The sequence below is a fragment of the Saimiri boliviensis genome, chromosome 1, assembly GCF_048565385.1.
Source record: "Saimiri boliviensis isolate mSaiBol1 chromosome 1, mSaiBol1.pri, whole genome shotgun sequence".
Classification (NCBI taxonomy): Eukaryota; Metazoa; Chordata; class Mammalia; order Primates; family Cebidae; genus Saimiri; species Saimiri boliviensis.
In genome coordinates, this window is record NC_133449.1 from 30,213,336 (window position 1) to 30,238,762 (window position 25,427).

A 25,427-nucleotide genomic window follows, 5' to 3' on the forward strand; every position below is an offset into this window, starting at 1 on the left:
TGGCTGAGCCCTGCAATAACTACTCTGCCTTCTTTATCTAGATCCAAAGCTGTCTGTCTTATGAAATAAACACTCCTGTGCATGCTATCTGAGTCTTCCATCTCTTTATCACTTGTAGAATTGCTTTTATTTATGTTCTGCATCCTATCTCATGTTGAGATTTTCTCTGATATGAAAGAGAATCTGATAGGATTTTTAGGGTGTGTGTGTGTGTGTGTGTGTGTGTGTGTGTGTGTGTGTTTCAAAGTCAGATGAATCAGGAAAGACCTGGTTATTTACTTCTCATTAGAGAAGACAAGGAATGATGAAAAAATTCCATAGCTCCTTCTCACTCTCCTCTCTAATTTGATTTTCAGAAGCAATGCGTGATGCTTTTGTTTTTTACCCCCTGAAATCTGCAACAGTTCCAGCTTACCTTTTGGTCTGTAGTCCTTTCAATCTGAAGACACTTCTTGGGTCTCAAGAGCTAAGTACCAGACAGTATTTGCGGAGTAATTGTATTACGTCAGACCCCAAAGTTCCCATTCTATCTTCCTGTTGTTCCTTTAGGAGTGTTCTGACGCAGACTGGATCTTTCCACCTCCCTAAATCAAAATTGAAGTAATGTAAAATTTTGACAACCCCCAAATACCCTCTCTTTTTCCTGACTCTCTGTGTGCTGGGGCTCAGGCTGCACTGCCTGTTTACCAGTAACCTTAAGGAACAATATTGTGCTCTTTAATTCAAATTTACTTTTTAAAGAAATCATTCTTAATATGAAAAGTTTCTGTTTCTGGAATCCCCTGAAAGTCATTTTCCCCTCAGTTTCAGCGTCTCTGTCTTGTTTGGAAGGATGACCGTGGAGCGCAAGGGGTGATTCATGAAATTAAAGTCAAACTAGGAAATGATGTCCAGGTTCAGATGTGATAAGGATAGTGTGAACCATAGAAGTTCACATAGACTTTATTAGCGAGGAAAGAGCATTGTTCTATAGCTTCTTTTCTCTTTCCTGAACTCAAAAACAATGCTAATTCAGATGTCTCTGAAGTACGAAAAAAAAGGAGAAAGAGAGAAAAAGAAACCACCTTCCCACATTTCAGTCCCATGTCCTGGCCAAAGGGCCACCCCTGCAGCAATACCGGTCCAGGGACTGAGCTACAGGTGCACTTGAAGCTGTTTTGTTTTCTTTTGTTTTATTTTTTTGTTTTCCCTCAATTCCATGAACTTCTCTCTCACTGGTTGTCTCACCTAATAAAAGCTGGAGCTAGCTTTTATTGGAGGGACAGGTATAGTCGGTGGGATTTTGCTCAAATAAAGCTTTAAGTGTTTAGATGAAGGCAATTTACAGAGTCTGGTCTTAAAGTTATAAAGGTAATATACACTAAGTCTGGCTGCACCATTTACTAGCTTTGTGTTCTGAAGCAAGTCCCTTAATCTCTCTGATTCTCACAGTTTCCTCATCTGTGACACAGAACTAATAATATTAACTTGGTAGAATTTTGTAACATTTAAACTAAATATTCCACAGTTCTTGGCACATGGCAAATTCTTAGAAAATACTATCTATTGATATAACTATATTAGAAAATAATAGAAAACAAGAGAAAAGCAATTTTGTAACTGAATATTTCAGCATTTCTGCTTTTTTTTTTTTTTTTTTTTTTTTTAAATAGAGATAAATCTGACTATGTTGCCCAGGCTGGTCTTGAACTCTTGGGCTCAAGTGATACTCCCACCTCAGCCTCCCAAGTTGCTGCGATTACAGGCGTGATCCATCATGCTTGGCCATATTTTAGGTTTGACTTTCCAGGATCAGAGACTTAATATTTTTTAATGTGTCAATTCTTCCCAAATTAATATAAAGATTCAACGTAATCCCATTTAAAATCATAGCAGGAGTCTGCAGAAATTGACACTGATTTTTAGTGAAAATGCAAAGGACTTAGAAGAGCCAAAACAACTTTAAAAACAAAAATGACAAAGTTAGAGAACTCATATGACCTGATTTGGGGACTTATTATAAACTACAGTAATCAAATATGCTTGGCATTGGTATAAAGATAGATGAATAGATTAATGAAACAGAACACAGAGTTACAGAGTCCAAAAATAGTTTCACACATATAGGGACCAAAGCAATTTAGTGCAGGAAAGACAGTCTGTTCAACAAATAGAGATGGAACAACTCGATATCCACATGCAAAAAATTATGTAATAACTGATCCATATCTCACACCATGTATAAAAATTAATTCAAAATGTATTTCAGACCTAAATGTAAAAGCTAAAATTATAAAACTTTGAGAAAAAGCATAGAAGAAAAACTCATGAAGTTGGGCTAGGCAAACATTTTCTTAGACAATGCAAAAAGCACAAATTGATAAACTGCCCTTCATCAAATTTTTAAACTTCTGCTCTTCTAAAAACACAGTTAAGAGAATGAAAACATAAGCCCCATAGAAAATCTTTGCAAACTACATATCTGATAAAAGGCTTATATACAGAATGAATGATATACTCTCCAAATGCAATAGTAAGAAAAAAAAAACACTTTTTTTAAATGGGCAAAATATTTGAACAGACCCATCACCAAAGAAGATATAAGAATAAGGAACTTCTGGCTAGCTGAACACGTGGAGGCTCCCAGAGGATGGCCTGCTGCAAGGGGACACGAAAGCTCCATGCTCCTTCCCCTGTACCTCACCCTAGCCACCACCTCATTCACCTCCTGATCTGTGATTCCAGAATTCATCGAATTTCACACCCACTGCTGCCTAAAAACTTCTGCCACCATGTTCTTCCCTGAACCTCTTGGATGCTGAAGCTTACCCAGTCCAGAGAAGTCTAGAGCTAGATCTGGCCTTTGAACAGGGAAACCTCTTGTTTCGGATTCAATACAGTGTCACAGTTCTTCAGCTTCCTTTGTCTTTCTGGATATTGGCTTTTCTTGGAGAGTACAAACTTGCTGTGTTTTAGAATTTCCCTCGTGGGTCTGTCTGATTTTGTCTTATGATGTGATTTAAATTATGCATTTTAGGCAAGACTACTTCAACTGTAATGTAGAATCTTTTCTAATGCATCACCTCAGGTAGCATCTGATATCATTAATATCATTAACCAAGAATTCATATTTTTGGTCAGGTTAATTTTGACCCCTTGGTTAAACAATGTATATAATCATAAAATGTATCAATGTAATATGACTATAATATAAATATAAACATGTAACAATGTAATATAAAGACAGAATAAGCTGAGTGCCATGGCCCACACCTGTAATCCCAACATTTGGGAGCCAAGGTGGGATAATTGAGCCCAGGAGTTTGAGACCAGCCTGGGCAACATGGCAAAACCTCATCTCCACAAAAAATTATAAAATAAAAACATTAGCTAGGTGTGGTGGCACATACCTGGCGTCCCAGCTACTCGGGAGGCTAAGGCAGGAGGATTACTTGAACCCAGGAATCTGAGACTGCAGTGAACCATGATCACACCACTGGACTCCAGCCTGGGCTACAGAGCGAGACCCTGTCTCAGAAAACAATAAAAATAAATAAAGTGTATATGATACATTTGGTCTTGGTACACCCATAGAACCATCATCACAATCAAAAACATCAACATCTCTATCACTTCTCAAAGTTTTCTCATCCCTTGGCCACCCCCTTCTCTGACTTCTTTCCTGCCACCATTCCTAGGCAACCCTGATCTGTTCTTTGTCACTATTGATTAGTTTGCATTTTCAAGAGTTTTATGTAATGGAATCACATGGTATGTACTCTTTTGACCGGGCTTATTTCACTCAACATAATGACTCTGGGATTCATCCATATTGTGGCATATATCAATAGTTCATTCCTTTATATTGCTGAGTAGTAGCCCACTGTGTGGATATATTGGGTTGGTGCGTAAGTCATCATGTTTTTTGCCATTAAAAGTAATGCAAAAACCACAATTACTTTTGCACCAACTTGATACTACAGTTTATACATCCATTCAGTTTTAATGAACATTTAGGTTGTTTCCAGTTTGGGGCTATTACCAATAAGGCTGTTATGAATATTCCTGTACAAGGAACGCATTTGTATGGACATCTGCTTTCTCTTCTAGTCAGTAAATACCTAGGAGTGGAACTCTTATGAATATTCCTGTACAAATCTTTGTATGGACATCTGCTTTCTCTTTTAGTGAGTAAACACCTAGGAGTGGTGTAGCTGAATCATCCAGTACCATATGAGAAGTGCATGTTTACCTTTTTAGGAAACTGCCAAGCTGTTTTCCAAAGTAGTTCTGTCATTTCGTATTTTTACTAGCAGTGTGGGAATTCTAGTTCCTGTGCATCTTTGCCAACATTTGGTATGGTCAGGTTTTTAAATTTTGGCCATTCTAATGTGGTTTTAGTTTGCATTTCTCTAGCAGCTAATGATGCTGAGTATCTTTTCATGTGCTTATTCATTGTTCTTTTTTTTTCTAGCATAAAATCTTTCTTTTTAATCTTCTTTCTCTGTTTCTCTTTCCTTTCTTTTCCTTCTTTCTTTTTCTCTTTCCTTCCTTCCTTCTTTCCTTCTTTCTTCTTCCTTCCTTCCTTCCTTTCTTTCTCTCTCTCTCTCTTTCTTTCTTGACAGGGTCTCAAAATACCCAGCTGAGTTTCAATTTTTTTGTAGAGATGGGGTCACACTATGTTGCCCAGGCTGGTCGTCTTGAACTCCTGGGCTCATGTGATCCTCTCACCTCAGCCTCTGAAAGTGGTGGGGTTATAGGTGAAAAACATAAGTCCTGGCCAATTTGTACACTTTAAATACATGCAGCTTATTCTATGTCCCTTATACCTCAATAAAGCTATATATATATGTATATATATATACATATATATATATTTAAATCCTCACCTTTAAAGGAGACCACTTAAAGTTTAAAATTGATGGGTCAGGAAATAACACATAAGCATGATATTTAGAAATATGAAGCTAAGCACCAGAACTGCCAAAAAAAAAAAAATGTTTAGGAGTAGTCACCTTTGGTAGCCAGAACTGGGGCAAGTGGGCAGGCAGTGGGTGGGGAGCAGACAAGAGACTAATATTAGTTTTTCATTATAGGCCTTTTGGTTGTGTTTGATTTTTAAACAATGTGCAGGTATTACTTGCTGTCCATAAATAATTGAAAAGAACATTTTAAGTAAGAATTATCTAATTAGGTAATTCAAAATCACTCTGGGTGGCATTTTGGTGAATGGATGGTGAAGAAAAGCATCAGGAAACAAGGGGGCCCAGTTCAGAGACTTCTGCAATAATTTTGGTGAGAAGTAGGAACCTAGAGGGATCTGAATGTAATCTCTCCTTGTGTGACACCTGATGCATGTGGTGACCACTCACTCTCTCTCAGTCCGAATCCCAACTCTCTCCCTGCAAGTCCCCACCTCCTACCCTCAGCAGCCATCAAGCTTCCCATTCTGAGGCACAGCATCGGTAAGAATCTTGAGGTGGCCTGTGGTGTGGGCACGTGGCCACTTGGCCAAGGAACATTGTAAGATTGGGGGACAAGGCCCCAGGGGAGGGCTGGGGGCTCCTGGGATGTGGTTAGTTGGTTCCATCACTGCTAGAACACTAGCCTAGGTTCCTTTTTTAAACAAGCACATATAGGCCTACTACGTTACCTGCTTCAGGGAGGGCCAATGCCTGGACTCTAATTTCTGAAACCCGATGACAGAAGCCAGTGCCTTCTGGTCATTTTCACAGAATTGTTGTCAGTTACCCATAGTCTGTTCACCCAGTTCTTCCCTTCCTTTGAGTGCCTGCATTCCTTTCTTGCCTGTTGACATTGGCTGTGGCAATGGAATTTTCCAGTTTCATAGAAACCATCACAGTTTTAAGGGTATGGCTGCTCTGTAAACTCGTTTCTGTTACAACCTGAGCCCTGGAGCTCTTGATGAAACAAATATTTTATAACATGTAGGGATTGTCGCTGAGCAGACACCACTGGTCAAAGCACCGATTACCAGCCATCAGTTAGCTAGAAAAGGGCTGCACACTTTATTGATTTGTCCTGCTCTAATTTATGTTGCTCAGTTTGTAAATAACCATAAGCAACTCAGAGCAGTAGAAGTGGACACATAGGGCTTGAGGTAAATAATAGGGCAAGATGACTCTTTAAGGCAGTGAGACATTATTAAGTGAAAAAGCAGGTTACAAATCGCTAAGTATAGGATGATCCAATTTTTCTAAATATGTATGCGTGTGTGTGTGTGAGTGTGTGTGTGCATACACAAAGTTAAGAACATTAAACAGTGATTCTCTTAGATTGAGGGATTTGTGGAAGATTTGTACTTTCTTAATTTTTGCTTGTCTTGTTTTTCCAATTTTTTTTCAAACATGTGTTGCTTTGTAATAATAAGAAAAACAAGTTATTTAAAAACATAAATAAAAACAGCAAGATCTTCGGCAAACATCATGTGTTTTGTCTGAATTCCACATATCCCTTCATGAAGAGCCAAGACTGGTCTGACTAGTGGGGGGCCCAAATTGCTGGTGGCAAGAGAGTGGGAGCTTCTCACAGGTGGCAGTCGGGGACATCCAGACTGAGGAGTCAGCAGACTCATGTCCCTTGCAAGAAACCACTCCAAAGTCATCAGATGGTGGTCCAGAAAGTTGCTACAGCAGAAAAGACAAAGGCATGTATTAAAGCTGCACTCAAAGTTAGAAATCCAGGGACACTCTATCATGCATCCGCTGATCACAGCTAGCACTGTGCTGAGAAAAAGGGAGATGGCAACAAGGCCGCTGGGGAGGGGCCCTAGTGGGACCTGGGGTGCAAGGCTTGTTGGCAGGGCTTGGGACACTGGTCAGTCAGCGTGGCTTCATGATCTCTGTCTTGGTTCATTAGGGCTGCTACAATAAGATACTATAAACCAGGCCAGGTGTGGCGGCTCATGCCTGTAATCCCAGGATTTTGGGAGGCCAAAGTGGGCGGATCACTTGAGCCCAGGAGTTGGGAGACCAGCCTGGGCAACACGGTGAAACCCCCATCTCTACAAAAAACACAAAAATTAGCCAGGCGTGGTGGTGGTTCCTGTGGTCCCAGCTACTTGGGAGGCTGAGGCTGAAGGATTGTTTGAGCCCAGGACAGGGAGGTTGCGGTGAACTGAGATCGTACCACTGCACTGCAGCCTAGGTAACAAAGCAAAATCTTGTCTCAAAAAATTTTTCAAAAGGTTGGGCATGGTGGCTTGTGCCTGTAATCTCAGGACTTTAAGAGGCCGAAGCAGGCAGATCTCCTAAGATCAGGAGTTCAAGACCAGCCTGGCCAACATGGCAAAACTCTGTCTCTACTAAAACTACAAAAAATTAGCCAGGTGTGGTGGTGCGTGCCCGTAATGCTAGCTACTCAGGAGGCAGGAGAATGGCTTGAACTTGGGAGGCAGAGGTCTCAAAAAAAATTTTTTTTAAGAGAAAGAAAAAGAAAAACGAGTATCATAAACTGGGTGGCTTACAAACAACAAAAATGTATTGCTCATTGTTCTAGTGGCTGAGAAGTCCAAGATCAAGGTGCTGGCAGATTCAGTGTCTGGTGACGACCTGCTTCCTGGTTCATGGATGGTGCCTTCTGCCGTGTCCTCATATGATGGAAGGGGAGAGGGCGCTCTCTGGAGGCTTCTTTATAAGGGCATTAATACCCACCCCCCCAATCTCTACTTCTAAATACTATTGCACTGGGGATTAGGCTACCACATACGAATGGGGGAGCCGAGCACAGACATAGCAATCCCCAAAACCAGTAATCACTCTTGGCTTGAACTAGGGGAACATGAACCACATGGCCGCAGCGTGGGGTCTGCTTCCCACTCCGACCCTACAGTGAATTTCTGCATCAATTCACAGTTCCATGTTTTATTTAAAAAAAAAAAAAAACAAAACAGTTGGCCAGGATGGCTGTTATTATTTATTTTAAACAATTTCTCAACATAATGTATACATACGCAAAGCACTTTAATATGCACTATCTTCACATAAAAGAGATATTATTATTCCCTTTTCACAAGAGAGTAAATTGAGGCTCAGGGAAAATATTTGCTTGTACAGTATTTACACAGTGATTGGGCCAGGGCTGGGAATATGGTTTCCGGCCTTTAGTCCAGTACTCTTTCCACTATACTATCTCATGCTTATTTGTTCATTCATCCATTGATTCATCCAACATCAGCCCTACTTAGAGCCTGGTTATTGCAGGTGTGCCCAGAAACTCAGAGCGGGGCCCCAATAATTACACTCCAGTATCTGACCTAAATCAATAATTTTCCATTTTGAATGCACTTACAATTGCCTGGGGAGCTTTTTAAAAATGCCACTGCCCAGGCCCCATCCTAAACCAAATATAATTATAATCTCTGCTGTTTTGAAAGCTCCCCAGGTGATTCTAATGCATAGCTAAAGTTTAGAAGCATGGTTCTTAAGAGCAAACACAAAATGTGACCATTTCAGCTACTCTCTGAACCAACTTTTCTAGTGGAACTGTTCTGGATGCTGGTCTCGAACTCCTGTGCTCAGAAGTTCTGTTTGTCATCAGACGCTCGCTGAGGGGTGAAAACTGAGTGTCACAGACATTGATTTAGTATTATGACAGGATGGTCCAGGATGGTGAGAGTTCTGGGCAGCAGCCAGAGGCCCCAAACTGTGCCTGGATATTACACTAAAGAGAATCTGAGCTCTGTATAAGGGATTTGCTTAGCTTTCCATTGTTGTTTCTAGTTTCTAGTTTCTGAATTTTTATATGTAAATGAGGGTAGAGGAGCAGAAAAGAGAACTGAGAAGAACCAGACAGGGCTTAAAGAGGATCTCATCCAAATTCATGCTGCAACTAGCTAGGAAATGGAATCTCAGAGAGGGGAAATAACTTGAAATAATTAGTGAACAACGCTAAACAGGACATGATTCAGTGCCAAAATGTGGCTGCAGGCCACAACTTTACTCTCTCAGTGCTTTTGAGAACTAATGGTTCTCCTTGGGTCATAGTGCATAAGCACTTTCTTTCTAGGTTGATTGACATTCACATTTTCATCTCCCCTGAAGCATTTAGTTGGAACAAATTCATAAGGCAAATTAGATAAAGATGGACAGGAGAAGGAAGAAGAAAAAAGACAACTCTCATTTGTTAAGCATCTACTACATGTACTAGCACCTCACCACAGCTCCACAAGGCTGGCATTATTTATTATTCTCATTTTGCAGATGAGAAAGCTGAGGCTCAGGGCAGTCAAACTAGTTTGCCTCAAATATAGAGTTGGTACGTGGTAGTGGAACTGGGTTGCATCTGGCTGTTTTTGCTATGCTTAGCATTTAAGAAACTATGACTATAAATCTGAAATTAACTTCTTATTGATAGTTTGCCTGCAGGTTGATGAACTGGATGGCGTTTTACAGTGACAAACTGAGGATTGAGATATCTACTATTCTGTCCTATCTTGTTTTTGTTTTTCGTGTTTCGTCTTTGCTTGACTTATTTATTCCTATTTCCCTAAGTTGATTGACGTGACCGACATAAGCTGCATGTGATCATGAAGCATCTATGACTTTGGTGGAATAGACGAATAGAGAGGTCAAGACAGGAAGAGAATCCAAGGTGAACTTGAATCATAGCCTAGGGCAGCCCCATCCAAGATAGGGAAGCCATGGTATGCAGTATTCTGGGAAGAATTCCAGTGGAAACTGGAAATGAGGACTCTTTTTTCAAGCTATTTTCAATTTATCCAGGAATAGAAGATATTGTTTTCTAAACACATGAACACATTGATGACAAAGGATAAAAACACATAAATGACATTGTCTTCTTTTAAGGAAATCCTGGAAACAGACGGGTTTCTTGACCAGCCAGGAGTACTGTTTTGTTTCATTTCACCACTATGACACAAGCATGGCACATCAGTCAAAGGAGCTCTGTGACCTTGGATACCACAATCATTTTTCATATCATTGTTTCTAACTATGGGGCAGCTTCCACATGCTTGCCTCCCCTTATTTGTTTCTGGAAAATGTCTCTCATCACGAGGCAACACAATGAACCAGCCTAGATTTCTGCGAATAATGCATGTATCTCTGATCCTGGGTGTTGCTTTGCATTTTATAGCCTGGGACATTTATAGCTAGAATACCTGAAGGTAAGGCCTATTTGCTACTCTGTTGGCTTCATATGGTATTTTTCTTGGATACCTTTCTCTTTTATGAAGAAAGTAATCATTTTCAGGTTCTGTAAAACAGAATACACACCAGGATACTTAGACACTGGCTAGTCGGTAGGTCTACAAGGGTAAAGGAAAGGAAATATCATATATTGAGCATCTAGTATGTGTCCCCATTTTTCAGGAGCAAGTATTACCATCTCAATTATACAAAAGAGAGAATAAAGAAGTGAGGCACTATCAAAGGCATGGGCTTCTGCATGTCATTGACTCATCTGAGTGCACATCTTGGCTACACCCACCACCTGGTTCTGCAGACTTGGTCAAGATTTCTGAGCCTCAGTTTTTTTTTTTTTTGTTTGTTTTGTTTTTGTTTTCTCATTTAGTTTTATCTTAACAGCTTTATTGAGGTATAATTGACATGCAGCACACTGCACGTATTCAAAGGTCTGTGTTAGTTTGTTCTCATGCTGCTAATAAAGATATACCTGAGACTGGGTAATTTATAAAGGAAAGAGGTTTAATTGACTCACAGTTTTGCATGGCTGGGAAGGCTCAGGAAACTCACAATCATGGTGGAAGGGGAGGCAAACAAATCCTTCTTCACGTGGTGCTAGGAAGGAGAATGAGAGTGAAGTGGGTGGGGGGGAAGTCCCTTATAAAACCGTCGGATCTTGTGAGAACTCACTCACTAGCACAGAAATAGCATGTGTAACTGCCTATATGATTAAGTTACCTCCTACTAGGTTCCTCTCAGGACACATGGAAATTATGGGAACTATCAATACAATTCAAGATGAGATTTGGGTGGGGACACCACCAAAGCATATCAAGGTACAATTTAAGTTTGACATATGTGTAAACTCATGAAACCATCAAGTCAAGATAATCCTAACCTTCTTCCCAAAAGTGTTCTGCTGCTCCTTTGTAGCCCCTCCCTTCTCCTTCCCACCCTGTTCCCTGGCAACCACAGGACTGCTTTTGATCCATATGTGGTAGGCAGTAATAATGGCCCCCTCTAAAGATGTTCATTTCCTAATCTTCTAAATCTGTGACTACGTTACCTTACATGGAAAAAGGGACTTTGCACATGAGATTTTCCTGGGTAATTCTAGGCCCAACCTTATAAAGGAAAGAGAGAGGCAGAAGAGTTCGAATTAGTGAAGGATCAGTGATGATGGAGGCCGAGTTTTCAGTGCGAGATGTGAAGATGTGACACAGCTGACTTTGAAGGTGGAGGAAGGAGCCACAAGGAAAGGAACTCAGGTGGCCTCTAGAAGGTCAGAAAGGCAAGGAAATGGAATAACCCCTGGAATCTTCAGAAGGAATGCAGCACTGCAGACACCTTGATTTTAGCTCCATGATTCCTAGTATGGGAGGCTGAAGAATAGCTCTCAAAAATATTCAGATTCTAATTCCTGGAACCTATGAATGTTACCATATATGGCAAAAGGAACTGTGCAATTATGATTAAATTAAGGATTTTGAGATGGGGAGATTATCCTGGATTATCTGGTGGGCCGTAAATGTAATCACCAATATCCTTCTAAGAGAGAGGCAGAGAGAGATTTTACCATGGAAGAGGAGAAGGTGAAGCGATGTCAGAAATAGACTGGAGAGACGTGCTTTACAGATGCAGGAAAGGTCACGAAACAAGTAGCACAGACACTAGAAGCTGAAAAAGGAAAGAAAATGGGTTCTCCCCTTAGAATCTCTGGAAGGGACCAATGCTGCCAACACCTTGACGTCACTCAATAAAACTGATTTTGGACTTCTGACCTCTAGACCTAGAAGATGACGAATTTTCTGTTGTTTTGAGTCACTAAATGTACAGTAATTTGTTACAGTAGCAACAGGAAAATAATACACTGAGCCTTGGTTTTACATCTATAGAATGAGGATAATATATTATTTCTGGCGTCACAGTAACATTAAATAACTTAGTGGACTGCATATGCAGTTATTTTCCTACAGTCTCCCTTATTCCTTTCTCCTGAACCCTGAAAGAATGTGGTCTTTGGCATAACTTAAGTTATACTTCTAGATGTGGTGAATATTAGCAAGGAAAGATTTGTTTGTGCTGTAGAAGCTCTGGTGGGAAGACTATGGGATATATGAGCCCACTCTAGGGAAGGATGGTATTATATAACCAATTGTAGGCCAGGACCAAGAACTCCACAGGGCTGGTTCCTGGGTAGAGAGGGCAAATGGTTAGAAACACACCAAGAAAAGAAGGGGTTCGTTTTTCCAAAGTTTTCTTATTATTCAGGTATGGTGCAGCCAAGAGATGGGGAGATAACTTCTGTTGAAAAGATAGTTTGTTATAGTCAAGAGGAGAGCACACGTCACTCCACTTGGGCCCAGAGCGGGGAGCACCAAGATTGGTCAGAACGCACAAGCAGGCCAAGTGCAGTGGCTCATGCCTGTCAGTGCTTCTGGAGGCCAAGGTAAGAAGGATCACTTGAGTCCAGGAGTTGGAGACAAAGCTGGGCAACATAGCGAGAATTCATATCTAAAAATAAAAAAATAAGAAATAAGTAAAAAATGCACACAAAGCAGGAGGGTCATGGGAAAGGCCTTTACTGTGGTTTCCATGGGAAGGAAGAGGCAAGGCAGGGAATGCAGGCTTAGGATAGGCTATTACGATTTCGGCAGACTAGGGGGGTGGGTAGAAGCTATCCCTAATTGCCCAGTACATGGTTCTGGGGTGATTAGGACAGAGGAATCTTGGCCTGGAGTGTAAGAACCAGTTAGAGAAAGTGGGGGTTGTGTATCTGGATTAGTTGGTTTGCTTATGAAAGGCACAGTCCTGGGAGAGTTCTGTGGGATCTCAAGAACTTAGCTAACCTGAGGACAGGCGGTTCTTCAGTGAGGCCTCAGATCACAAAGCATCAAGAACACAGAAAATAAGAAAATACAGTCAGTATAGGTTTCTGGATGGCCATCTCACAGTGCTTATGTGGTCATCAGAGATGATTCAATGGGAGTTGAATATAGATGAAGAGATTGGAACTGCACCTTAAAGGTTGTTACTATTGAGGGAAACAACAGAGAAAAGGTAACGCACGTTTCTTTTTGTTTGTTTTTGAGAAGGAGTCTCACTCTGTTGCCCAGGCTGCAGTGTGGTGGCATGATCTCAGCTCACTGCAACCTCCGCCTCCCCGGTTCAAGAAAGTCTCTTGTCTCAGCCTCCTGAGTAGCTGGGATTACAGGCATGTACCACCACATCTAGCTAAGTTCGGTATATTTAATAGAGATGGGATTTCACCATGTTAGCCAGACTGGTCTCGAACTCTGGCCTCAGGAGATCTGCCTGTCTCAGCCTCCCAAAGTGCTGGGATTACAGGCGTGAGCCACTGTGCCTTACCCATTGTTTCTTGCCTTTGGATATGACTGTGATGTCTGGGGTTGTGGCAACCGTCTTGTGGCCATAGGGCAATAAACATAAAAATGTAAGGCCAATATGCTAAGGAAGGCAGAGGAGAAGGAGAGAAAGAATCTGAGTTGGCTGAGTGCTGTGGTTCATGCCTGTAATCTCAAATACTCAGGAGGCTGAGGCAAAAGGATTGCTTGGGGTGAGAGTTCAAGACCAGTCTGGGCAACATAGTAATACCCTGTTTCTAAGAAGTTGAAAAAGCTTAGCCAGGAGGATCTCTAGGGCCCAGGCAGCAGTGAGCTATGATGAGATCATGCCACTGCATGTCATTTTTAAGTTAGAGTTAATTCTGAGACTACCTATCTCTACACTTTAAGTAACATAATTAAATGTAATTAAAAGTAAATGTTTTTGTGGTTTAAGCCACAGTTAGTTGAGTTTGTGATAACTTACAGAGGAAGGCATTCCTTTCTGATACAGAGGGTTTGTACTGAGTAGTAGCAATAGGATAACAGTTTTTTTTTTTTTCTATGTTTGATGAGTGTCTCATCACCAGGGTTCTAAATGCACTTTCTGGCAGTTGTATCTTTTTAGCCTAAGTGAAATTTTAGTCCATCAATATGTAAGTTAGGTTTTCACAAGAAACAAGTGACACACTTGGCACAGAAGGGATGATTAAAGAGAGCTGAAGGCCAACTACAAAGGTACAATCAGGGTTAAGAGAAATTAACAGAGGGCAATGAAGCACCCTGAGACTAGATACAGGAAGTTAGGCCATCATACAGTGGGCCTTGCCTGAAGGGACAAGGCAGGGAGTGGGTTCCAGAACCCAGTGAGAACTGGGCTCCAGACAAGGAGCTTTGGCCTTAGGTGAAGTGTAAAGCCACTGCCGCCCTACAGCCCCACAGGGAGGGAGCCAGCAGAATGCAGCCTTGACTCTTTCTCAGCCCACCCTGCAGAGTCCAGCCAGGGCCTCCCATTGGCTGAACCCTGCCAGAGGCAAAAGACCAGAGAGTCTGGAGAGGCAAGCAGGATAAGTCAGCATAAAGATGGGGGTGGGGAATGGGGAAGGGGAGAGACGGAGCAATAAGAAAATAATCAGAACTATTAATAATTAAACTTCAAAGCTGTTCTGTGTTAATGTAAATTTGTCACTACTTCTAAGTCATTTGATACAGCACCAAAACTCCTCAGCTACCAAAGACGTGGCTTACTCCACGTCTCAAGAAATCAAAACCTTTCATTTCAAATGTCTTTTGAATTTCAGAATCTCAATGGATGACTGATGATATTAGGTGATGGTGAGTCTCATTCATAGAAATTTTTGCTAACAGGGAGACTGTAGGCTATAATAAATGGGCCACTCTGGGCCTCCACTTAAGTACTGTGGCCTCTGCTGGCACTGGGCTGCATGTTCCTTGCATTCGTTACCTTGGGAGAGACTTGTTCCAATTTTACTGGCAGTGATGTACTTGGCTCTTTCCTGAGGTCTGTTATTGAGCACATATTTTCCCTCATTACTCTCACATTTTGAAGAGGAGGAAGCAATTACATGGGCATAGAGAGTACCCCAATAATGACAAAAGTACAATAAGAACTAGGACCTGGGATTTCCTGTGTCATACTGTGTCCCTGAGCATTACAGAGAGTGCTCTATTAAATGTGACTATTAAGTCAATGGCTCATGAGGTTGAGTAATTCATCAGCTGTGATACTCTGCTGTTGGGGTCAGGAAGGATTCAGAAACTTGTGGGGAATCACCTTTCGGGACAGTAGAGTGCACATTAACACCACTTTTTAAGTGCGTAGACACCTCAAAGAAGCTTTTAGTTTTTCCCTCCTCAAAATTCAAAAGGTAATACATATACCTGTTAAAATTCCAATTGTACAAAAAGGAATACAGTGATATGTCAGTTTACTGGGGTGTAGTTTCACTTCCCAGAAGCAACTACAGCAATGGTTTCTTCTGCAGCCTCTGCAGAGACTCTAGGCACATACAAGCTATATGTATTCTTTAGAAAAGCTAACACTGACTTAGCATTTGTGATGTATCTGCAGTGGATGCTAATGGGCCCTTCCCGGATGGACCACCCATGCCCCTGCTGCTGTGAGCTCTGGCTGTTAATGACTAGTAGTGTAACCCCAGGGTCCCAGGTTTTGGAGTATGCACTGTGAAAAAGTACCCATTTGTAACTGTTGCACCTTGAGTTCCTGTTCTTTCAAAAAGTTCTGCAGTCCTAGAAAAATAAAAACCCATTGAATCCAGAGATGCCTGAGTTAGAGATGAACTTTGGTCAACTCTCCTCATTACCATACTAAAAACCCTGCCCAGGGAGGAGCTTACTGGCCGTTTTCTATACATGCAACATATGTAGAAGTATGATCCTTGCCTGCACCTGTGCTGCCTTTACTTCATCTCTACATACTGGCTCAGCTAACCGGTTCAGTAAAAGCCCTGCTTTCACCATTATTCAGGAGGAACTGCTTTGGGAAACCATCCTGGTGTCCTTCTTACTTGTGGCAAGTAATAAAATCCCCTTGTTAAATCCACCTTGGGTGTAGCCATTGAACTGTTTACCCAGCAAGCAATTGTACCCACCTGCTGTGTGGGTAACAATGGCTGCCCCCTCTCTCCAAAGGATTCCTCTCAAGAAATGGGAGCTGCCAGGGCTGATGATGGAAGGCGCTGTTAAAGAACTGAAACTTCTAGTAGCAATGAGGATGAAAGGATTCCAAAAAAGCAGAGATAACTGTGAGAAGCCATGGCAACCTCACTGCCACACTGGATAGCAAGGTAGAAGTGGGAGCCAGGGGTCCTGAACTGACCTATAGAGATGGCTAGCAGATCACAGCATTTCCAGGGATAAGATAAATGGGCAGTCAGAAAGGGTACTGATTAATACAGAATCAGAAGAGATCAAGAAATGGTGGAAGGCTTGGGTTAGACATCACTCCAAAGAAGAATCATCATCTCTTGCCCAATATCAAGACTGGAGCCTGTTCTCAGACCTAGAATTCATGGTCCAAAGGAGAGACTGGTGTCTATGAGGAAGGATCCAGAACACCATCACAAATATACACATAGATTTCTTCAGTCATTCTTCAGAGTGATTTGTGGTCATTTCTTTGGATAACCACTGATGGAGGAAAGAAGAATAACCTGATCTTTTGAAGGATGTCGGATTCAGGGTCCAAGTTGATAGGGATATCCAGGGGTCCTAAGTACCATTATGCTCCCCTCTCCTCTCACAATCTCCCCGCCAGCTCCCCCTCCAACCCTGAGAGTAGGGGCACACTGGATTCAGATAGTAAATGGAGCTTTCATTTAAGTGTCTCTCAGTGTGTTCCGTTACAAACCTAGTGGTCATTTCCCTGGTTCCTAAACATGTAATTGGAACGGACATACTTAGCAGTTCACAGAACCTCATACTGGTCCTTAACCGTAGAGTAAGAGCTATTGTTGTAGGAAAGGCCAAGCAGTTCCAAGTTCCTGGAACTGCTTCCACCCCCGTCTCCCCAACCAAGATAGTAAACAAAAACAATATCCCATCCAGGGGAAAATAACACTCACATAGTACAGACAATCTTCCCTTTTTGCAGTCTTGCTCCAGGGCTATGTTGATTTTCTTGTTTTCTGTCATAATTTACTCCAAAGGGACCTGACCATATGGCATCACACTGGTCTTCCACAATGTTAGTTGGATCTGTTGAGCAAGAAATACAAGTACAGTCATGTGTCACTTAGCGACGAGGATACACTCAGAGAAATGCATTGCTATGCGATTTTGTGGTTGTATGAACACCATAGAGTGCACTTACACAAACCCGGATGGTGTAGTAGCCAGCTACACCCCCAGGCTATGTGGCATAACCTGAGCTACAAACCTGTACAGCATGTTACTGTACTAAAACTCAAGGCCATTGAAACACAGTGTATTTGCGTATATATGCATATCTAAACATAGAAAAGGTACAGTAAAAAATAGTTTTATAATCTTATTGGATCATCATAACATACATGGTCCCTTACTGATCTAAATGTTTTTATGAAGTGTATGCCTGTACTGTACATCAGGAGTCCCCAGCCCTTGGGCCACAGACCAGTACTGGTTGGTGGCCTGCTAGGAACAGAGCTGCACAGCAGGAAGTGAGCAGCCTGCAAGCAAGTGAAGCTTCATCTGTGTTTACAGCCATTCCCTATTGCTTGCATTATCACCTAAGCTCTACCCACTGTCTGATCAGCGGCGGCACTAGATTTTCATAGGAGTGTGAACCCTATTGTGAACTGTGCACGTGTGGCATCTAGGTTGTGTGCTCTTTATAAGAATCTAATGTCTGATAATCTGTCACTGTCTTCCATCACCCCCAGATGGGACTTTCTAGTTGCAAAAAAACAAGCTCAGGGTTCCCACTGATGATACATTAGGATGAGTTATATAATTATTTCATTATATATTATAACGTAATAATAATAGAAATAAAGTATACAATAAATGTAATGTATTTGAATCTTCTCAAAACCAACCCCCTTCATCCTGTTCATGGAAAAACTGTCTTCCATGAAACCAGTTGCTGGTGCCAAAAAGGTTGGGGACGACTTCTCTAGACACCTTGATGAAATACATACGTTTCAGAGGTGGACAAACTCCACAAAAATTCAGGAGTTTACCACATCGGTGATATTTTAAAATAATTATTTTAAAAAATTTGGGGGATAGTTTTAGATTTAGGAGAGACTGTAAAAAGAGTACAGAGATTTTCCATATATTCTTTACCCAGCTTCCCCTTATGTTAACATCTTGTATAAGCATAGAACATGTATCAAAACAAAGAATGATCCTGTACAATAGTATTATCTAAACTATACATTGTTTTGGATGCTGAAGTGGTCCAATGATCTAGGATATGTCAGGACATATTCCCTAGAATGAAAAACATGTTACTACATCTTGCACCTCTACGAACAAGAAAGTATTATGACACTTAACAGAGCTCTTAGAGTTTAGAAATCAGCATATGTTGACCTTGAGAATACTGATCTTACCCATTTAGCAGTTGTTGTGGAAGGTGGCTAGTGATGAGGTCAGATCAAGAAAGGGCTCAGGGCCAGGAGCTATGGTTCAAGCCTCTAATCCTAGAGCTTTGGAAGGCTGAGGTGAGTGGATAGCTTGAGCTCAGGAGTTCGAGACCAGCCTGGGCAACATGGTGAAAACCTGTCTTTACAAAAAACACAAAAATTAACTGAGAATGGTGGCAGATGCCTGTAGTCCCAGCTATTCTGGAGACTGTGGTGGGAGGACTGCTTGAGACCATGAGGCAGGGGTTGCAGTGAGCCATGATCATTCCACTGCACTCCAGCCTAGGCAACAGAGCGAGACCCTATCTCAAAAAAAAAAAAAAAAAAAAAAAGGAAAAAGAAGGGGCTTAGTGGGGCACTGTCCTCTGTGGTTAGGGCGACCTTGCCTCTTGGGCTGTATCACCTGACACACCTCATGATGCTAGAGCTATCTGCAGTGGAGCTGCAAAGGCTATGAGGAGCCTCTGGCAAGCCCCCAAAGAACCACAGTATGGTCCTTCAAGGTTCTGGAGCATAGCCAGGGCAGCTCTTAACAACAACAACAAAAGAATGTAGAGATCTTTTATTCCAGTAATCTTATTTTAAAGGTAAAAAGGAGGCCTAAGGTGACAGGCATAATTGGCAGCGTTGGCTTTTGTTCTGGTGTTTCTCTCTGCAGTCATTCTTCATTTTCTGACGCAATTTTAGCATATCTTAAATACTAACATGTTTTGGAACAAACTTGGAGAAATTATGAAGCAGATTTAGGCAAAGAGCACAGGAATCTTTGATTTACAGGGAATTTGGGGATATAATTCAGCTATATTGAAGCTATGCAGCCAAAATGTAGATGGTCATTATTATTAAGCCATAAATTTTGTCAGGAACCTTGAAATTTAAAAAATATTGAAAAATATTGCCTCCTCTGTGCCTTGTTGAATAATTGGATAAAACATATAGACATGCATGAACGACTGATGAGTGGCTGTGTGTGATGCGTAGCTAAGTTTATCATTTTTAAGATTCTTATTGTATTTGTTGAAGGTCAAGTTGAGGGGGGCATTGCTTAAGGGAAATGAAAATGTGTTTAACCACAGTCGCCACCATTCAGGAGCTTGCAATCTAGTAGGTTAGGGGACAGACACACCATGGTAGGTGATGGAGACTTTTTAAAGAGCAGTGTGGTGAAATTGCTATGGGAACCGAGAGGAAACATGTTCTAGGACTTGGGAAATGATATGCGTGCTGGAAAAACGTTGTGCTCCTGATCAAAGAACCTGGGTTCTAAAAACTGCTTCTACCACTAATTTGTGCTGTGACTTCCAGCACCACATTTATGCTTGTAAATTAAACTCCCAGATTTCTGTTTTACATTTTGCAGCTCCAGGGCTTGGAAGAACCATTAGGTTCCCTCGGACAAATGACCTCCGCTAATTTCCTATCTCGTTGTTTCTTACCCCTACACTCCACCGCTCCGTGTGTCACTCGTCTCCAGAAGGCCAGTCGAGGAAATAAGCACCGCCTCTTTAAAGGAGCTCTCAAAGAACGGCACCCGGGGTATCCCGGGCTACGGAGCAGGAGCAGGAGCAGGGGCGGGGTGCCGGGGCCCCGGGCTTCCCACGCAGCCGGGGACGCCGTTGCGTCACGGCGCCTGCAGCCAATTAGGACGTAGCCTTCCGGGACGCATTACTAGGGCGACCGCCGGACGCCTCCGCGCTCCGGGATGAATTAGCGGCGGGTTCCGCCCGGAGGTTGTGACCCCAACGAAGTCCCACCTTGCCCAGGCGCCCCCCCTCGGCGTCGCGCGGCGTGCCCTGCTTGTCACAGGTGGGAGGCTGGAACTGTCAGGTGGGGTAACGGCGCAAGGAAAATGGCGGCGGCCGGGGGATCTCAGAGGTGCAGGAAGGGGAGCTGCAGCCCGGGGTTTTCTTGAGCCGTGGGCCTCCCCCGAACTGCGGCCGCGAGTAACGGCCACTGGCCTGGGAGTTGGGGTCCCGGTGCAGGTGGCGGTGGCGTCGCTGGCTCAGGTGGGAGGAAGCGCGGGGAAGCGACTCATGGAGGCTGGCGGAGGCGTAGGGTGCCCAGGGGCAGCACGAGCTGCGAGGACCAGGTAGTCGCGGATCCTGTCGGTGTTTACGCGACCTGAGCTCTGCCCCTGTTGAATCCCGTGCTCTGAAACGTCTCAAGTGGCTGCCACGTGCAGGGCTTCGACGAGAGCTGTGGAGAGCAGGGGTTGGGGCTGCCTTCCCTGTGAGTCCTGCAGGCGCCAAAGGCCTGCCTGTAGGTGCCAGGGTGGCAGTGCCACGAAAAGAAGGGTAGGTCCTGGCCAGGGCGGATGCCAAACCTGATCTTTAAGATGTACCATAGCTTCTAATTGCCCATTTGAAGAAAGGAAATGGAAAGGTAAGATACTTAGATGTGGTTGTGGAGATGTTTTGCTTTCTTGTACTTCCCTGGTTCAGGTGGGTTCCCTGGAAGCATTGCAACTGCCTTTAAAGTTCATTAACTGTATTTCTTGTGTACATGGCAGTAGTTGAGATTAGGGATTGAGATTCACTTTAAGCCAGAGAAAAGTATTGGAGGTAGGTGTTGAAGGCGTTACCAAGATGAAATATTTATTCATATCATTAACTTATTTGGTCAGAGAAACATCTGTCACGACATATAACTAACTACTTGGATTGTTTTCAAAAAACTGATTTGATGAAAGCCCTTTTTGTAAAACATGTTTATTTTTGAGAGTAAAAATAATTCTTACCACATATTTTTAGATTTCTATTGCACATTGCACTTTGCTTGATATGACAGATAAACATAATATTCAGGGACTTTTGTTTTTGGTAGTAGGCTTGATTTTGTGGAGTAGTACCTTGTTCTGTAACTGAGAAAAACAGTAGTGCTATGTTTCAGTCATCAGTAGCTGCCATCTCTGGAGTGCCAACTATGTGTCAGTTTCTGTGAAAGCCAGGCTTCTCCTGCTTCTTAATTTGAGCACATGGCGCACTTCATCTGCCTTCATCAGGTCTTTAGGCTGGCTGTTGTTGACAACCAGGAGAAAGCAATTGGGAAAACCCAAAAGATTCTGTTTTTCAAATTGGATCTGTGGAGATTTTGTCAGTTTGGCATGGGTTTGACGTTATGTGTGGTTTCTTGTCCAAACTCTACCACTTAAAATTATCTTAGAGTAATCATACAACTTCACTATTAGTGTCTTATCTCTAAAGTGAGTGTTTCATTTTCAAACAATCTCACTGCACTGTTGGGAGGGAAAGAAAAGATGGCAAAAAAAGAAAAAAGGGCTTAAAAAAGGTAAAGACACAGTGAAAATATTTGAAATTTATTCCTCTGCATTTATGTACTCTACCAGGCACTGAATCAGAGGCCTTATATATGCCAACTCAGTCATCCAGCAACACAGTGAGGTGGATACTTTCATTATCTTTATTTTACAGATGAGGAAACTGAAGCATATTGAAGTTTAATTTCTCCATGTCACACAATTAGCATTGTATTTCCAGCCTCTGTTCTTAACCACCATATATACTGTTTTTCTTTTTTAATATCTATATTTTTCTTTTTCAAAGGTTCTAGCAATGTCCTAGAATGAACACATTTTTCAAACCAGTAGTTTTGTTTGTGATCTTTTAGTTGTATAAATAGTAATCATGATTTATTCCATTGGCATCTAATAGTGATTTGTGTGGTAACAATTACATTTACCTTGGTTAAGTTGTATATTCATCTTAACTTTTGTTGCCCGTTAGTTAAAAAGGAATTTTGAAACAGAGTTATGACTACTTTTTTCTTTTTTTTTCTGAGATGGAGTTTTGCCCCTGTTGCCCAGGCTGGAGTGCATTGGCAAGATCTCAGCTTACTGCAAGCTCTGCCTCCCGGGTTCAAGTGATTCTCCTGCCTCAGCCTCCTGAATACCCAGGATTACAGGCATGTGAACCACGCCTGGCTAATTTTGTATTGTTAGTAGAGAGGGGATTTCTCCGTATTGGTCAAGCTGGTTTAGATCTCTTGACCTCAGGTGATCCGCCCACCTCGGCCATCCAAAGTGCTGGGATTACAGGCTGAGCCACTGTGCCTGGCCATTTATGACTAATTTTTATCAGGAAGCACAAATCAATAATTCAGATTTTTGTTTTTATCACATTTTTTAAAAGAATAATTTGCTGGGAACTTTTAAAAGAAAACTGACTTTAGTTAAGCTTGTTGTTTTAATATACTTGTGCTAATTTTTCCAGTCTTTATTGAAAAAAGAGGATGAGTAAAAGTAGCTAGGACATTTATTCTTTCACTGAACCTTTATGGAATAGCCCTGCCAAGTCTTTAGGATGTAAAAATTAACCCCTGACCTCACCCTTGAGGAGTTCAGGGAGAAGTCCTAGGTCCAGAAGTTTGTAGATGGTTGAGATAAATAAATAAATGATTAATTAATAAAGTGTGATAAGGACTCAAATATAGATGTGAGTACAGAGAGCCGTGAGACCACGTAAAAGGGGACAGTTGGTTCTTCTGGGGTGGGCCTGACCAGAAAAGGAAGGGAGTTAACTGGATGGTAAAGGTATAGGGAGAAGCAGAGCAAAGCCAGGACAGGTGAGAGCTTATGGTGTCCAGGGGTCAGACCAGAATATGGTAGATGTTGAGAGAGAAGCCAGAAAAGGTTGGGGCCAGGTTGTGAACTCTCAGCTAAGAGAGTGACTTTATTTGCGGGCAGTGGGAACTGTAGAAGGATCTTATTTGATGCCTTACCTCAACTTTATGTTCTTGAAAGGTGACTTTGGTGACAGGGTGAAAGACAGACTCTAAGGAGGAGACCAGTTTAGGACAGTTTCCATACTCCAGACAAAAGTTGTTGAGGGAGGGAACTAGGCATTAGCTGTGGGAGAGCAGAGTTCACATTCCACACACATTTTGAAAGCATATTGTGAGAGTGATTGGATGTGAAGATGATAGTTGCGGAGGAGAACATCTGCTCACGAAGAGAAGATTAAGGTTTATTTCTTTGGAACTATATGGTTGGAAATTGGAGATCTTCTTAACTAATTTAGGAAAAAGGATAGAGGAGAGAGTTCTTTGTTTAAAAGGTGTAGAAAGAATCATCTAAAGTATGTTAGGGGAAGAATGCTAGGATAATGGGTATTAGAATTTTTTTTTTCTTTTTACATTAGGTTTTGAATATATTTGTACAGAAATCATTGTAATATGGAAGTATCACTGATGAATTCCCTAATTTTAAAGCTGAACTCCACTTAAACATTTATAACACCAAAGTTGTCCAGCACCTAACAACATAACATGAATGTGGTCCAAACTGACTGCAAGGTCTGGAATACAAGCCTTGCAAAAGATACAAGATTTTGTGAAGTCAAAGCAAGGGGGAGAACTGCTGAAACCATAGGCACAAATCAAGGAACTAGTGCATGGAGTAGGCAGAGATTCTTAAAAAGGACTCAGAAAGCAGTGACTGAGAAAATGATTGATAAATTAGTCTTTAGACTTCGTTAAAATCGAGAACTTCTCTTAAAGACACCATTAAGAAAGTAAAGAGCAACATATGAACTGGAAGAAGAAATCTGCAATTTATATATCTGACCAAGGATTCATACTGTGTGTGTAGCATTGAAAAAAATGAGAAAAGTCATTTAAAAAATGCACAGCTGTCTTAAACAGGCACTTTCTGTTAGAGTATTTCAGAATGGCCAGTATGCATATAAAAGGGTACGTAACATTATTAGTCAGTAGAAAATAGAAATTAAAACAATGAGGTACTGCTGTACACTTTTCAGAATGACTAAAATTAAAAAGATGGACAGTGCCAGTGTTGGCAAGAGTGTAGACCAACTGGATCTCTTACATAGTGTTGGTGGGGTTGTCAAATGGTACAGTCACTTTGGAAGACTGGCTTTGTCTACTTCTACCCATGATCGAATGCTTGCATTCCTAGTACTCAAGAGAAACTAATGCGTGTGTCTACTAAAAAACATGTTAAAGAATGTTTATGGTGCCTTTATTTGTAATCCAAAAATTGGATATAATTGAATTATTCATCAGCAGTAGAATGGATGAGTAAATTGTGATATATTTATAAGATGAAACACTGCAAAACCAGCAAAAGACAATGAATTATGGATATATGTATCAACATGGATGTATCTTATAGACATAAGTCAGACATAAGATTGCACACTGCATGATTCCATTTAAATGAAGTTCAAAAATAAGTATAATAATTCCCTGGTGACAGAAGTCAGAATACTGTTTACTCTGGGGTGTTGGTGGTGGTGGTAATGACTGAGAAAGTACATGAAGGAACCTTCTGGAAACGTTTTATATGTTGAGGTATGTGGTGGTTACATTATGTATATATAAAAATTCAGAATATGTAAAAATGTGAAGATTTGCAACTTTAATAATAAAAAAAAGAGGCTGTAGTGAGAATATGGCAATGCTAGATCTCTTTAGATGAGAAAAACCAGCAGGGGTAATTATGAAAGAGGTACTTTAAAAGAATTTAAAGGAGTATGAGAGGCTCCAGGAGAAAAATGATGAAATGTATAATTTTTTTCTTGTGTCAAAATGGCTTTTATATAATTGTCTTGCAAAAGGCAAATGTGAAATTAAGGCTGTCACATCATGCTGTTTCACAGTTTGGTAACAAAATTATGCCCCAAGCACTCTACCTATTCATTAGTTCTTTGTCCTAAGAATTAGTGCATAGTTGCAAATTGTAATCTAAATTTTGATCAGTAGAATACATAATATTTTATGAACATAATAGATTTCTTTTTGGTTTGTTTTATTTATTTTCTTTGGAAAATTCTAATCAAATTCTTCTTTCA

At 41.4% G+C, this 25,427-nt stretch overlaps 1 protein-coding gene and 1 long non-coding RNA gene across 8 annotated transcripts in view; one reads left to right on the forward strand and one right to left on the reverse strand.

Moving 5' to 3' along the window:
* Positions 1-320: 320 nt before the first annotated feature.
* LOC141583850 (uncharacterized) lies at positions 321-20,162 on the reverse strand. 2 transcript variants are annotated; one of them, XR_012516724.1, is made up of 5 exons: positions 20,037-20,162; positions 17,095-17,227; positions 10,681-10,760; positions 3,390-3,507; positions 321-584 (listed from the first exon to the last, which is right to left on the reverse strand). It is a non-coding gene; the product is annotated as an uncharacterized LOC141583850 (long non-coding RNA). The 2 variants fall into 2 exon arrangements; XR_012516723.1 differs by lacking the exon at positions 20,037-20,162 and adding an exon at positions 18,568-18,733.
* An 81-nt stretch (positions 20,163-20,243) lies between these two features.
* The window catches only part of LCLAT1 (lysocardiolipin acyltransferase 1), a 203,760-nt gene continuing 198,576 nt past the window's right edge, over positions 20,244-25,427 (forward strand). For 2 of the 6 annotated variants that reach the window (XM_074395673.1, XM_039460217.2), the window contains exon 1: positions 20,244-20,406. Coding sequence is in view for 2 of the 6 variants with exons in the window: in XM_074395667.1 (XP_074251768.1) it covers positions 20,975-20,982 (8 nt within the window). In the remaining 4 variants the exon portion in view is untranslated. The other 4 variants (XM_074395674.1, XM_074395675.1, XM_074395667.1 and 1 more) reach the window with 4 other exon arrangements.